At 49.2% G+C, this 15,446-nt stretch overlaps 1 protein-coding gene across 2 annotated transcripts in view; it reads right to left on the bottom strand.

Annotated features, from left to right (window-relative positions):
- The window catches only part of LOC139614710 (spectrin beta chain, non-erythrocytic 1-like), a 37,273-nt gene that overhangs the window by 12,332 nt on the left and 9,495 nt on the right, over positions 1-15,446 (bottom strand). The window contains exons 1-18 of one of the 2 annotated variants that reach the window (XM_071472197.1): positions 11,756-12,471; positions 10,558-10,709; positions 9,107-9,280; positions 8,019-8,110; positions 7,073-7,153; positions 6,848-6,963; positions 6,078-6,190; positions 5,787-5,974; positions 5,558-5,675; positions 4,934-5,092; positions 4,350-4,652; positions 4,108-4,261; positions 3,047-3,917; positions 2,827-2,964; positions 1,984-2,740; positions 1,493-1,695; positions 801-891; positions 420-566 (exon numbers count right to left, since the gene is read on the bottom strand). In XM_071472197.1, the coding sequence (XP_071328298.1) occupies positions 420-566; positions 801-891; positions 1,493-1,695; positions 1,984-2,740; positions 2,827-2,964; positions 3,047-3,917; positions 4,108-4,261; positions 4,350-4,652; positions 4,934-5,092; positions 5,558-5,675; positions 5,787-5,974; positions 6,078-6,190; positions 6,848-6,963; positions 7,073-7,153; positions 8,019-8,110; positions 9,107-9,280; positions 10,558-10,709; positions 11,756-11,840 (3,942 nt within the window). In that variant the 5' untranslated portion in view covers positions 11,841-12,471. Of the gene's footprint in view, positions 1-419; positions 567-800; positions 892-1,492; positions 1,696-1,983; positions 2,741-2,826; positions 2,965-3,046; positions 3,918-4,107; positions 4,262-4,349; positions 4,653-4,933; positions 5,093-5,557; positions 5,676-5,786; positions 5,975-6,077; positions 6,191-6,847; positions 6,964-7,072; positions 7,154-8,018; positions 8,111-9,106; positions 9,281-10,557; positions 10,710-11,755; positions 12,472-15,446 lie in introns of those variants that run through there. The other variant, XM_071472196.1, reaches the window with a different exon arrangement.

Genomic DNA, 15,446 nt, shown 5'->3' with positions numbered 1-15,446 from the left:
CGGTCTCTTCATCATGATATCAACATCATCATCTCCTCTTCATCTCTGACTCCAACCAAGGTCATGAGAAACCTGGAATCATGTTTGAGGACCAGCTCTCCTTCTCCGATCATGTTGTAAAATCTGTTCCTTGGTCTAAAATGTTATTTTACTTTTCATGTTAATTTTTTTTCCACAAACATCTGGTGACCCCTGGAAACAACCTCGGTCTGGACCCCAGGTTGAAAACCACTGACGTTGCTTGGATGAAAGTGTCTGACTGGTGTAAATATAAATGTAATCAATGATCTGATAACTGATGATGACACTGATCTTCTCTGTCTGAAACATGGCTGTCAGTCTGAATTAATTTGAGTGATTATTGTGAAGGCTCTGATAATGAGATCTTTGTCAGTGTCTTTGACGTCACACCCCCGTACCTTCTGGATCTTGTCAAGCCACTCCTTGTTGGACTGCAGCTCAGCCATGAAGGCCTGGTGCTTTAGCCACTTGCTGTGCAGGTTCCTGGCCTCGTCATAGGTCATGTCTTGAGCCGTTAGCATCTTCTCATTGATCCACAGAGACAGCTGCACACAAACACAAAACTTGTGGTCATGAAAGTCACAAGGGTTCATCCTCTGGAGAGCAGGAATGTGATCAGTACATTTCTCTCTGATTCTGGACCAAAACATTACAGACACGCCATTTTGATGTCTTTACTGAAAAAAACCCAACTAATAATATTCTTGACAAACTAAAAGCTTCACTTGTACATTTCTGAACAAAGTGCTGCTGTTTGAGGTGTTAGAGGAGAGACCGACCTCCTGGCAGTCCTGCAGGAACTTCTGCAGGTCTCTGTTGTCCTTCAGTCTCATCAGCAGCTCCACTGCAGCCTCCCTGTTCTTCTTATGTCTGAAACACAGAACCAGGTGACATGCACACGTAACTACAGGTCCTCCTGTAACTATAGACGACGCTGACAAAGGAGGCAAGAACATTTAAATCACAGAAAACTAAAGAAACAATCCAGAGGGTAAATGAAAGGGGTGAACTTTCCCTCCACTGTGGCAGAGCACAAATGTCTCTGAAGTTTAACTGGTTTGCAAACAAACTGCATAAATATCAAATTCAGGCTGATGCTTCAGAACTCAGGGCTCAGTTGGTACTGCTGTGGGACTTTCAGGTCAACAGGTGTCTCCAGGTGGATCACCTGAGTCTTGAGCTGGAATAGTCTCCATTTGAAAACTGGCAACAGTGGCTTGGTTGAACTTGATACTGTGGCACAAAGTGACTAAATTCATTTTTTTGTGTCCAATCATAAAGACAGTACTATGTCTATAACTAAGTTGACAGTAGGAGGTGATTGTTTTAATGACGTGGATTCAGTTTTTAAACTGAGGCCAAGACGTCTCTGAAAACATCTACAATCCAATAAGAACTAGGAAGAGGAAGTTCATGTGATAATAATAAAAAGCTCAGGACAAGTACTAAACAGACTTTTGGTGAGGTCTACCTGTCATCGATGGAGGAAACTCTCTCCTGGATACGCTCTGCATTGATGTTCCCGTCGCTGGCCAGCCGCCTGCCGGCCTCCACCACGCTGTTGATCTTGTCCTCGTTGGCGTCCATGGTGGTCATGAAGTCCTCCTGCTTTTTGATGGCGGCCTCGGCGCCCTCCAGAGTCGTGGGCATCTCAGTGTGAGCTAAGACGTACTCCTGGAGGATGAGGACACATGATTCAGCCCTGATACGGGTTGATTGTAGGTACATTAAAATCTACAGGGGCTGGCCTCTGGGGATCAGGACAATGTGTCAACTGAGCTGAGATCAGATCTTGTGGATCAGGTTGAAATGATGACATGATGTCTATCCTCACCAATAAATATTTAGACATCATGGAGGTGTGACCAGCAGCTAAGACCAGAACATGTGCAACAACGGTATCAAGTTTCAGAGGTGAGCTGGTGTCAAAGGGGGACAGAACTAGACCACAGTGAGGATTACCTGGTTGTTGAGGAAGGCCTCGGCCTGCTTTGTGTCCCGGAGGAACAGCTGGTAGGCGTGGGACTGGGACAGCAGGTTCTGCCGGTTCTCCCACATCTTGTGCAGCTCATTCCAGCCAGTGTCGAGTGCCTGCAGCCGCTGTCGCAGGAACATGTACTGAGCGTCTGTTTGACCCTGAGTCACCATCTCCCCCATGTCCCGCATCTTCTGGTAGTCCTCCTCGTAGTTCTGGATCTCATTCTTAATGCCTTCGTGCTGAGCCATCAGCTTCTCGGCCTCGGCCAGCGTGTTGGGCATGTCCTCGGAGGCGATGGCGGTCTGAGTGCGGGACAGCCAGGACTGGAAGTCATCCAGCTCTCGCAGGAACTGCTGCAGCTTCCTGGCCTCACCCAGAGACTCCTCCCGGTTCTTGAGGGTGTTCTTCATTTCCTCCCAGACAGCGGTGATCTCAGCTAGACGGCCTGTGATGGCCTTTGCTTGGTCAGGGTGCTCCTCCGCCAGCCGCTGGGCCTCACCTCGCAAATCACCCAGTTTGTCCTCTATGGCGGCCAAGTCACGCTCCATCCCAGTCAGTTTACGTTGCAGTGCCATGACTCCAGTGAGGTCATTGCCCAGCTCCTGAGTGGACTCGATGACTTTGGTCTTCTCCTTGATCCAGGACTTTGTCTCATTGCAGTCGAGGTGGTAGTTCTGCACACCCAGAGCTGAGTTCAGGGACTCCTTCTTCTGGTCAACCAGATCGCGGAACTGGCTCCACCTGGTGGCAGAGGAGAGGATCATCACTGTCTGAAGGTTAGGTAATTTCATTACATGGTCAGTCATCACATGATCACCTGTTTGTACCTGTTGTTGAGTTTGTCCTGCTGGGTCTTGATGTCTTTCTCGCTCGGGTGGCCGCTGTGAATCAGCTGTCGGGCGATCTGGTTCACCACAGCAACACGAGACGCCTGGTTGTTCATCTCTGGCTCCAGACTCTCAAACCTGCCAAGGACACAGTCCACCTGAGTACAACTCTGGATGAAGGAGACAACCTCAAACACCTGTACATACCCAGGAGCCCTACCTGTGCTGGATGACCTCCAGGTCCTCCAGTTTCTCCGGGATCTCCATGCTGTTCAGCCACTGTTCCTTCTCATCGATCCACACCTCACAGGCGTTGGCCTCACTGAACATCTTGTAGAGTGCCAGGGCGTCCTGCAACGCCTGTTTCCTCAGCTTTGTCAGCTCAGACACCTCCTTGTAGCGCTCTTCGATGCCAGCAAGCCGACCACGCACTTCCTCTGACTCTGCCTCCTCTTTGGGCAGGGAGGCGGCCTGCTCGTGGAGGGAGTCAATGACTGGCCGGTAGCTGGCCACCTCTGCTGCTGCGTCTTTGTGTTTCCTGACCAGTGCTTGGGTGGAGAACTCGTCATGGCCTGTCTCTCCGCTGGAGACGATGCGCAGGGCATCCAGCGTCCAGGCATCAATGTCATCAGCGTCAGCCTGGAACTGGTGCAGGGCCAGAGCCTCCTCCAGCCTCCTCTTCCTCACCGCTGCCAGCTGCTCCAGCGCTGCCCACTGAGCCTGCAGGTCAGTTATACGCTCCTGAATCTTAGTGGCTCCAAAGTGACCGGCCTGAACCATTCCCTGGCCCTCAGCGATGGTGTGCTGGAGGTGTCCAGCGCGGCCGCTCATCTCGTCTTCCAGGGCACGCTGCTGACTGAGCAGGCGCAGCGCCCCTGTCAGGTCCTTGCCATGCTCGAGAGAGGACAAGATCTGCTCCTTCTCACGGATCCAGCCCTCCTCCTCTGCCATCTCCCAGAAGAACTTCCAGAGGCGGCGGGACTCTTCAAGGCGGGCGCGACGCTCAGCGGCCAGCTGGGTCAGCTCCTGGTAGCAAAACTCCAGGTGGGCCACTCGGTCCTGGATGACCTGAGGGTCGCAGGGCTTGTAGCCTAGACAGGAAGACAATTATAATCACTACAGAGCATTGAGGAAGTCTTCAGACCCCTTTATTTTTAAAACTGTTTAAATTCACTTGTTCCTCGTCAGTCTCTACTCTACACCATGATGACAGAGAGAAAACCATCTCATACATTTTTACAAATGGATTGAAAATGAAAACTGTAGCTTCGTGCTGCTCACCGGTGTCATTGACGGTGTACTTGTTGGCGTTGGTGGTGACCGCCTTTACCCTGTCAGCCTGGATGGCAATGTCGGCCTCCACCAGGGCGTGTTTCTGCAGCAGGTCCTCCACACCCAGCAGGTGCTTGCCATAATCCTGAGACAGCAGCAGCATCTGGAAACCAGACAGAGGACTGACAGTAAGGATGGCTTCCTGCTTAAATTCAAAGCAGCCGGAAACGTTTGGTGACCTCTCCGTGTACCTTCATCTCGTCCATCCAGTCCATGATGTAGAGCATCTCCTGGAAGACTCTCTGCAAGCCCAGGTTCATCTCCAGCCTCAGTCTGCGGGCCTTCAGCAGCTCCAGCAGGTACTCCCACAGCCGGATCACGTTGTCCTTCCTCGCCGTGATGCGTTTGATGTCATGGTAGTGCTCCACTTCCAGCTCCTTTGCCACAGCAACTACAGCCTGAACGCGCTCCTCGTATGCCGCAATGTCCGTCTCAATGGCCTCGTGCTTCTTGGTGGCTGCCTCGACGGCCTGAAGGTCGAAACCAAAGTTGTCCTGGAGAGAGAGAGAGAGAAAGAACACATGTTCCCCTGGTCAAAGTCTGGGTGTTTTACAGTTTTTTAAACTAGTGCCAGGACAGTATCTGGGCTTCAGCACCAATACTGAACCAAACCTGTCTCCATCCCTCACTGACTCTGAGAAACAAAGATGCCAAAGTTGTCAAATGTTGAATGAAATGGTCTCAAGTCCTCGAGTCCTGAATCCTGACAGTTTAAATCCAGCTGTTGCTAATGGAAACAAACACCTGGTAGCTGCTGTGGACTGTGTCCTCTTACCTGTGACACCAGCCTCTGGTTTTCGCTGAGCCAGGTCTCCCTCATGGCTGCCTTGCGGTCGAATCGTCTGGCCAGCTGTTCCAGTTTCTCCTGACGAATCAGCTCCGTCCTCAGAGCCAGTTCCCTCTCATGCTCTGCCTTCTCCAGGCGCTCCCAGGCCTGATGGGATGGACACGAGTTTAACACAGTTAATGAGACTGTGATGCAGTGGCTGCTACATGGACTTTAATGATGCTGCACAAAGACTAAGTCCAGGAAACAGACTCTGTCCAGCCCCCCTCAGACTGGGACCTGGGATGAGGCTGGATCCTTTTAGTCTCTTATCAGGTCTAATTAAGTTTCAACATGTGTGAGACTCAGTTGATCTGGATCTCGTGTCTGGACAGAAACCCTGCAGGTTCCTGGTCCAGATGAAATTTCCTCTCTGTTGTTTAATAATTTGAAACATCAGCTGATTTCTTCAGCACTGAAGCTGCCTCCACAGAGTTTCTGTTGAGAACAACTTAGACTGAACCAAGACCTGAACTGAACTCTAATGACCTTGATCTGGTTAATTCAGTTCACTGTAGAACTGGTACCAGAACCGAGGAGCTGATGATAACGACGTGTTAGAGCAGCTCTCACCTTGTTGATGTCTGAGATAAGTTTTCCCTCTCGGGGCATGTAGACCTTCTGGTTGTTGGCCCTCATCTTACTCTGGATGGTAAAGAGGAGAACCTCCAGGTTCCCCTTCTCTGTGAACCTGAGGACAGAGAGACAAGAGAGCTGAGGAGGAGAGGAGGAGGAGGAAAGGGCGGAGGAGGAGGTGAGGAGAAGGAGCAGGAGGAGGTGAACTGAAGGTTAAGGTTCTGACTTGGGAGGTTTCTCCACGGTTCGGTAGGTGTTGAAGGCCTGGAGCTGCTGCTGGACTCCGACCAGAGAGTTGGCGAACTTCCTGTTGTTGAGAATGATGATGGTCTGCTCGATCCACTCCAGCAGGTCTGAGGCCAGAGACTCGTACTTCTCAATCATCTTCTCTGTCTCGATGGCGTTGTCCAACACCTGGACAGACAAACACAGATGTCTCCTGTTACTGTGACCCCACCCCTGGACCCCGCCCCCCCCCCAATATCTGGACTCTGGTTACACGGGTCTCCTCACTGACCTTTCCGATGCGTTTGCCCTCCACCTTCAGAGCCTTCATCTTGGAGAAGTAGTGGTAGTAGGTCACCACGTAGGTGATGACGGACTTCTCGTCAGGATGGTCCACACTGATATCTGAGACAAGTGGACATGAGGACAGACTCAGAATCAACAGTTCAGACCTCACACACAGTCTGGACCCCAGCAGGTGGAGCTGCTACAACCCAGGTTTCAACCAGCACAGCTACACCTGTCTCTGTCTCTCTCTCTCCGTCTCTCTCTCTCTCTCTCTCTCTCCCTCTCTCTCTCTGTCTCTCTCTCCCTCTCTCTCTCTGTCCCTCTCTCTGTCTCTATCTCTCCCTCTCTCTCTCTGTCTCTCTCTCCCTCTCTCTCTCTCTGTCTCTCTCTCTCTCTCCCTCTCTCTGTCCCTCTCTCTGTGTCTCTCTCTCTCTCTCTCTCTCTCTGTCCCTCTCTCTCTCTCTGTCCCTCTCTCTCTCTGTCTCTCTCTCTCTCTCTCTCTCTGTCTCTCTCTCTCTCTCTCTCTCTCTCTCTCTCTCTCTCTCTCTCTCTCTCCCCCTCTCTCTCTCTCCCCCTCTCTCTCTCTCCCTCTCTCTCTGTCTCTCTCTGTCTCACAGCTGAAGGTAGAGACCTGTGGACAGTAACTATGAGAAGGTGAGAACAGAGCTGACAGTGAGCTCTTCCTGTTGCAGACGACACAAAGTAAAAGCAGTGTCATCAGCGTAGAGTGGGACACTCGAGTCCAGGTTTAGTTCAGGTGGGTCAGGATCTCACCCTCTGGGTCCAGCAGCTTGGTCAGGCCCAGGTGTTGCTCTGCCAGGTTGAAGGCGTTCTGCAGGTTGTAGTGAGCGTTGGACTTCTTCAGCTTGTCGAAGTCGATCAGATCAGGCCTGACGACAAACAAACAAGACAAGTTTATTTACACCGCACACACCTGAGCGGTGTAACAACAGAACCACACAAAGGTGATCTGAAGGTAAATGAAGATGAAGACGTCACCTGTGTTTGTGGATGAGAGCATTGAAGGCCATGCCGTCTCTCCAGCTGGTGGTGAAGTTGTGGATGTTGACGTTGGGATACCTGAGGAAAACCAGAGGGAACACATGATTAACATCAGTCACCACGACGACAGCAGGAGACGCTTCATCAGAACCACAGGTGAGCGATCTGACTGTGGTCTCTCACTGCTCACCTGAGAGCTCTGCTGTCATTGGCTGCTGCTGCTCATACAGATGTGGTCTGTCGGACTGTTACAGCACACACAGATGTGTGTCTGTTTAGACACAACTGTCAACACAACAGTCCAACAGCACCACAACCTGCAGGCTCCACAATGATCACAACACAGACCGGTGTTCCTAACAAACGGACACTGCCTGTACATTACAGTGGTTGTCATGACAACTGAAGAGCAGCAGCACCAGATAACCAACACACAACAAACACACACACCAGAAGGTCAACACATCTCAGACTGACACATGCTGACCTGTGCGTGTTGAGTTGTGTGTTGTGTGTGTTTTATGTGTGTGTTGTGTTTTGTGTGTGTTTTGTGTTTTGTGTGTGTTTTGTGTTTTGTGTGTGTTGTGTGTGTTTTGTGTGTGTTGTGTGTGTGTTGTGTGTGTTTTGTGTGTGTTGTGTGTGTTGTGTGTATGTTGTGTGTGTGTTGTGTGTTGTGTGTGTTGTGTGTATGTTGTGTGTGTGTTGTGTGTTGTGTGTGTGTTGTGTGTTGTGTGTGTGTGTTGTGTGTGTGTGTGTGTTTTATGTGTGTTGTGTTGTGTGTGTTGTGTTGTGTGTGTTGTGTTTTGTGTGTGTTTTGTGTATGTTGTGTGTGTTGTGTGTGTGTTTTGTGTGTGTTTGGTGTGTGTTGTGTGTGTTGTGTGTATGTTGTGTGTGTGTTGTGTGTTGTGTTGTGTGTGTTGTGTGTGTTGTGTGTGTTGTGTACCCGGCCGTCTTCATCTGACACCACAGCAGCAGAGCGTCTTTGGCTGATCTCTTCTCTTTGTTGTCTTCAGTCTCTACACTGATGTCCTGGATCTGAAAATACACACATCACAGTCACACCTCCACCTGTGTGTTTACAGTCACACCTCCACCTGTGTGTTTACAGTCACACCTCCACCTGTGTTTATAGTCACACCTCCATCTGTCTGATACATTCTGAATTTCTCACATCATTCCCATCATGCTTTGGGTGATATAAACAGAAAGTACAATGCTCCATTAGCCTTTAGCAGCTCCTGCTCATGGTGTAACCATGGCAACAGACAACAACCACTGGATTACAGTTCACACTGAAGAAACACTGACACATTCACCTTAGTGAAGTTGTTTTATGCTCTGCCCTGTTTTCAGTAACCTGAACCAGCAGCAGCTCTGATTGGAGGCTTTTAGCTGGAAGTGGAAGGTGATTGGTTAGAAGCTCAGGTGCTCTGAAGCTGTGTGAGCTTCATGGGGGAAATCCTAGAGGTCAAAGGTCGAGCCGGGACAGTCTCATATCTCCTGCTTTGAGTTTCCATGACGACAGTGTCAGTAAAACATGAACCAGCCTGGACTTTAACCTGAGCTGGTAAATAACTGACACAGAGGAGGTGGACCAATCAGAGGCCGGTCTGAGTTGTTAGAGAGTCATACAGGGGGCGTGGCTCTGTTTGCTCTGCAGCACCTGTTACACCTGCTGAGGCTGCATAAACCTCATGAATGACACTAAAGGTATCCTGACCAGGAGAGGGAACTGAACCAATGATGAAGAAGACAACAACTCCCATGGTCCCACACTATTTTATGATGTCACCAAACTGCGGTTTAGTTTTGACCCCAGAACAGAAAAATCACAGACTATCAGTTCTTCATTTAACCCCTCCCCCCAGACACATGTCACAACCCTCAGTGTGATGTCATACCTGGACAGGTTTCTCTAACTTCTACTGAAGCTGCAGTTTGTGATCTTCATATCATCGTTTTAGTTCAAGTGTTTTAATGAAAACAACTCAGTGTGGAAAGGGTTAAAGTGCATGAGCAAGCCCCTGGTACCTGGAAGCGGAGGATGATGGTCCAGATGAGGCCCAGCGTCAGTCGGTGGTTTCCGTCCACGATGTCGTGAGATCCCATGTTCTCCAGGTGAACCCGCTGCTCCTTCAGGAACTGCAGAGCTTTGTCCACGTTCTCCAGACAGTGGATACGCATCCGACCTTTGGTGGGCTTCGGCTGCGGAGAGGAGCACGAGGAAGCACCAGAGACAGAGTCAGGATGAAGGTCTGAAACGTTTACACTGACTCTGAGCTGAAACGTTCTCTAACATCCACCAGGTGCTGCTGTGATCAAACTGACTGAGGGAACGAGGAACACCTGTCCACCTGGGGTCATTTTAACATCCAGTTCAACGTGAGCTCTGGGACCCTGTTGTCTTGGCGATGACGGCGGCCCTCTGGCAAAGACCCAGAGATGGTTTAGTGTCTGTGTGGAAGACAGCTGTTTCTGCATCTGGAGCAGCATCAGCTGTGACACAGTGTGGTCCAGATGTGCTGCAGCAGAGGATCCACGGAGACGCCTCCTGGTCTGAGCGAGGACAGATAAACCAGGCAGCGCGTGAGTCGTGTCTTAAAACTGATCTATGAAGCATCTAACTCATCACAGCTGGTGACACCTCTCTACCTGGAGACAGTGAACACCTGACGAGCTCACATCACCCTTCACACGTCAGTGTAACGCTGATGCCTGAATGATGTCATTGCTGCTCTCAGCCACTTTGTTGCTGCGTATCGTCTCAGTGGACTCTGTGACATTGGCTAGCAACACTTACAGAGACATGACATCACTATGACATCACTGACATAATGACAGGGTCAAATGGATGAACCTACATTGTCCACAGACACAGGCGGTGTTTAGTTCTGTCGCCAACATCTGTCACGTGGAGTGAATTTAACTTCCTCTCATATCAATCTGAGGGCAGATTTTCACAATAAAAGTCCTCTCAGGTTAAAGAGATGTACGGACAGCAGCGAGTGTCACATTAAACCGTCTCCACAGAGACCTGGAGGATCACACATGACGTCAGCTGTAACACAGGATGTGAGCTGGAGCAGCAGCTGGAGCAGCAGCTGGAGCAGCTCCAGCTCACAGCTACTTTATCTGGTCTCGTCTGAGTCCAGGATCAAGGCCAACGACTCCACCGGCTCCAGGAGGGCTAACGGAAACTCCAACAAGTTTCATGTTTTAAGAGGGAAAACAGGAAGTAGGACACACCTGGTTCAGCTCTCACCCGACAACACAACCCCCCCACCCCCCCACCGTGTGCTGCTCCCTGATCTCTACTGTCCCACAGTTCATCGCAGCGTCTCTCACAGTCTCTCATCACCACAGTGAACTGGTGTGAGAACAGACACAGACTACATTGCTCAGCAGCCTCAAATATATTTATCCATTATTGTATATTGTGTTAGGTGTTGTGTGTCTGTTGTGTAGAGTTGTGTAGCACTGACCAGCCTCTCTCCTGACAGAACCTCCAGCAGCTTGATGAGCATCCGTCCGTCCCTCAGGTCCATGTACAGGTCTGTGATCCTGCAGGAGACTCTGGACAGGTGAGAGTTCACCCACTTAGTGAAGGTCTTCTTCTGCACCGCCTCGCGCTCATCTGAACACACAAGTACACACAAGTACACACACACACAGATTAGTAAAGACTGTTTTTTAGTGACTGTGTTGAACATGTAACATCACAGGTAATGTGTGTCCAGGTGCTCTGAAGGTCAAACTGAGGTCATGTCAGGGACATCTAGTCCAATCAATAATCAATAATCAGACTCATACATTCAGATCACTGATCACAGACTAGTGTTTCTCTTGGTGTGATTGAGGTTTTATCAGCTACTAGTTTAACATTTTAATTATTATTATCAATAATAATAATAATAATAATAATAATAATAATTCACAGGAAGCCTCCTGCATTCAGGATCAGAATCAGAGTCAGGATCAGAGCCAGGATTAGTATCAGAGAGAGGATCAGGATCAGGATCAGAGTCAGGATCAGGATCAGGATCAGGATCAGAGAGAGGATCAGGATTAGGATCAGAGCCAGGATTAGGATCAGAGTCAGGATCAGGATTAGGATCAGAGAGAGGATCAGGATCAGGATCAGAGTCAGGATCAGGATCAGAGAGAGGATCAGGATCAGGATCAGAGTCAGGATCAGGAGAGAGACAACAGCTGGGAGAAGTTAACCCACAGAGATATTTTTCACTTCCTGTCAGCTGCTGTCCGTGTGGTGACATTATCTCCTCCTCTCAGCTGTTGGTCTGTGATGTCATGACCTGTAATAACGGTGGTGATCCTCTGACTGACTCTAACCATCAGGTCAGGTTTTACCCGGTCCAGTCTGTGGGTTTATGACACAGACTCATAAAGAGGGCGAGCTTGCCCCGGACGACACCGAGTGTCTGCAGCTCTGTGAACACACACACCTGAGGAGGGAAAATGATTCAGGCTCCTCCCATCATCCTGTGGACCCTCAGATCTGTTGAGGGGTCCATTGGGAGGTCTCACCCCCAAGATTTGGAACCACAGAGTTCGATGCTAGAAACATCAGAGATGATGGGTGACCTGTGACCTCTTCAGTATCACTACTGATGGAGCTGATCTGACCTCTCACACACATCCTTCTTCTTCTTGTCTTCTTACCTTGCAGCTGTTTGAATCGACCCTCCAGCTGGTTGTAGTTGACCTGCAGGTGAGCCGGGTCAGCCGACGCCCACTCCACCTCCATCACTGTCCCAAATATTCACAACTGACACGAACACACGCAGCTCCAGACCACGGCAAGTCCGACCCCAGAGGAAACGAGCCGTGACGATTAAATGTGCTGCCGATCAGCTGCTGAAGACTGAGCTCATAGTCTCAGTCAGTTTATCGCTCAGGGAAACCTTCAGTCAAAAAAAGCTTTCCTCACAAAGATCAGACGTTCACCAGCAAGTCAGCTGAGTTCATGTCCACAACAGGAAAATAAATCTCTTTCATAAAGAGAATAAAGACTCGACTTATTTTTGTGCTGACACAATGAAATAAATATTTTCCTTTTAGCTTAAAAACAGATTCTTCAGCTGAAGAGAATCACAGAAACAAACTGTCAGAGACGCTCAGAAAGAACTGCTCTGTGACAGAGGGAGAAACAAAATAATCCACAAAATGATCCTTAAGTCCAGCCTCTTAAATTTCCGAAAAACAGAAGGCGATCTGGACGGAGACGGAGACAGAGACGGAGACGTCCTCGTGTTTTCAGGACGTGAAGGAAAAGAGTCCAGAGGTCAGAGCGACGGTAGCAGCATGACGGTACAGAGTGTGTGTGTGTGTGTGTGTGCGCGCGTGTTTCCGGCCCTGCCCACCACTTGAAGCAAGGCATCAGCAGCTACATGCTGCTCATTCTTCTTCTGCTGCTCTGTTTTCCTGCTCTGACTGATTGTTCTCTGGTTCCCTCCAGAACACACACACACACACACACACACACACACACACACACACACACACCGCCCACTGCAAACACAGGGGGGAAGAGGAGGAAACACCCCCCCTCAAAAACACACTGTTAAAAATTAAGCTCCAGGTTTAATGGTTGATGAGATCAGGGGCGTGTCTCTATTGGACGTCACCTGAACCTGCTGCTGCTTTTCCCCTGGGTTTGGCCTGTTAGGCTACAAACATCCTCCTGCAGACAGGACTCTGGGCCCAACAGGACGTCACCTCCTCTGCATCTTTTCTCTGCTGTTGGATCAGTATTTGAATGACAGTTGATTTCCTAAAGTAAAGGTGAAACATGACATCATCTCTCTGAAAGACACAGTTTAACATTAACTCTCCATCTGAGGATTGTCTTTTGTTGTTCCACTGTGGAAGGAGCAGTGACTACTGTCCATCTCATTTGTGATTGGTTAGATTGACTTAAATGTGTTTTCATCAGACTCTAATTGGTTCACAGGTTTTTAAAGCAGACTGAGTGGAGACATTTTTCACAGTGTAGAGTGTGTTCGCTGAGGAGAGGGGATTCACCAATCAGCCAATGGCCTTGCAGCTTTAAAATGATGTCATTAGGGGTGTGAAGGGGAGGGGGGCGTTTCCCTCCATTGTTCGTTCACATTCCTGAGTGAAGGAGAGGAAATAAGAAACAAACATCCTGTAGAGACACACACACACACACACATATATAATAGATTCCCTGGCCCCCACCCCTCATTTAAACGTGATTCTACAGCCCTTATAGAAGACAGTGAGGACCAGACAAATCCTCATTCCTAAGGTACAACAAATGATCTGGTCCTCACAAAGATAGCCCCACACACACACACACACACACACACACACACACACACACACACACACACACACACACACGCTCGCACAAACACACAACACACACAAACACTCAGACACACACAAACACACACACACACACACACACTGTTCTGGCTAAATCGATGACCTGTGTTAAAAAAAAAAACCTGGTTCTTGATCAGACCTCAAAGTTAAGCCTGTGGACATAAAAACTGAAGGAGAGAAGTCAACTACAACTCCCAAGGTGCATTTCACTAACAAGCTGCCAATCATAAAGCTTCATGTCCTGTTGTGTAAAATGCAGCTTTGGCTGATCAAACATTCAGCAATTTAAAGAAGAATCTGCTTCCTTCTCCATGGCATTTTAATCAACAATATTTGCATTTTTTAGTTTTTTTTATGGAGTTCTGGTGTTTCTCTGAAAACAACCTACACACACAGCAACCACCCTGACGACCACAATAACCACTTCACATCCAGCCTAAACAGACCAAAAACCACTTTGTAAACACCCTTACTCATTACCACAGAGCAACCACACTGATCTCCACAGTAACCACACACTAAACTCCCTAGCAACCACCTAGTGGCCATGGTGATCTCTACAGTATCCACCTAGCAACCACACACTGAACTCTCTAGCAACCGCCTAGCAACAACATGGAACTCCTCAGTAACCACCTTACAACTACACAGAACACCCTAGTAACCATTTAGTTCCCACCCTGGACACCCTACTAACATCCCCAGTCACCATTCTTTCCCGAGATGCTCATCAACCTCAAACTACCCATGACCCCTGACTCTGAAGGTGGAACCAGCTCCTGGAGTCTCTCAGAGCAGGAGCATCCCTCTCTCTCCTCAGAGAGCTCCTCCTCTCCTCACTCCTCTAACCCCCCCACATGTCTGACCAGCTCTGACTCTGACACTCAGGTCATTTCCTCACCTGCTCTCCTTCACTGATGAAACAGTTGTAGAACTGAGTCCTGACACCGAGTCTCTACAGACCTGGACAGGGGCGTGTCTCTATTGGACGTCACCTGAACCTGCTGCTGCTTTTCCCCTGGGTTTGGCCTGTTAGGCTACAAACATCCTCCTGCAGACAGGACTCTGGGCCCAACAGGACGTCACCTCCTCTGCATCTTTTCTCTGCTGTTGATCAGTATTTGAATGACAGTTGATTTCCTAAAGTAAAGGTGAAACATGACATCATCTCTCTGAAAGACTCTCTACTGACCTGGACCTGAAACTGATCCACCTCACTGAGTCTCTGAAACCATCTGACAGGTGAGTCACTGTGATGTCATGTGATGAGGACGCTCTGGGTCCAGGGGCCCTGTAATAATGAACAGTTACCCACACACAGTTCAGTTTGTCTGGGGCCCCTGGTTGCTGAGGGCCTGGCTGATTCTTGTCCAGAAAACACGCAGAGAAATCACATTAACCATCACTGAGTCAGCAGAGCGCCGAGCATGCTGGGAATATGACAACAGCCCTTCACAATAAAATACCTGCTAAAATGAGGGAAATGTCTTCAGACTGGAGAGAAGATCTCTGGACCTGTCAGGACAGAGGAGGTTTTATTTTGTGAATCATGTAATAACCTCCTCCTCCTCATTCTTTCTATCTTAAAGCCCTCTGTTCTTCATCCTCCTCTTCCTCCAGAGGAATGCAGATCAGGACTGTACGTGTCAGTCTCTCCACCTCAGAAACGAGCAGTGAGCCCAGTGTTTCAGTGACGACACACACACACACACACACACACACACACACACACACACACACACACACACACACACACACACACACACTTCCTTCTCCATGTTCTGGTCCTGTGAGCTCTTCATCAGAGCACCAGTCTGCTGTTAAAGAATCTGAGCAGCAGTGGTGGAGATATCCCGACAAAGTCTTTCATTAGAGCCCCTCTGACAGCCACATGTTCCACTGCTGTCGGTCTAATACAGTTTCAATGATCCAACTTGATGATGAAACTTGCACAAAAGCCCTTAGTGACCAAAGTAAGGGGAAAAACTGAAGGTTCCTCTGA

The sequence above is a fragment of the Trachinotus anak genome, unplaced genomic scaffold (assembly GCF_046630095.1).
Source record: "Trachinotus anak isolate AG129_WGS33_773 ecotype Australia unplaced genomic scaffold, CSIRO_AGI_Tana_v1 ptg000036l, whole genome shotgun sequence".
Taxonomy (NCBI): domain Eukaryota; kingdom Metazoa; phylum Chordata; class Actinopteri; order Carangiformes; family Carangidae; genus Trachinotus; species Trachinotus anak.
This window is presented reverse-complemented; position numbering and strand designations above follow the sequence as displayed.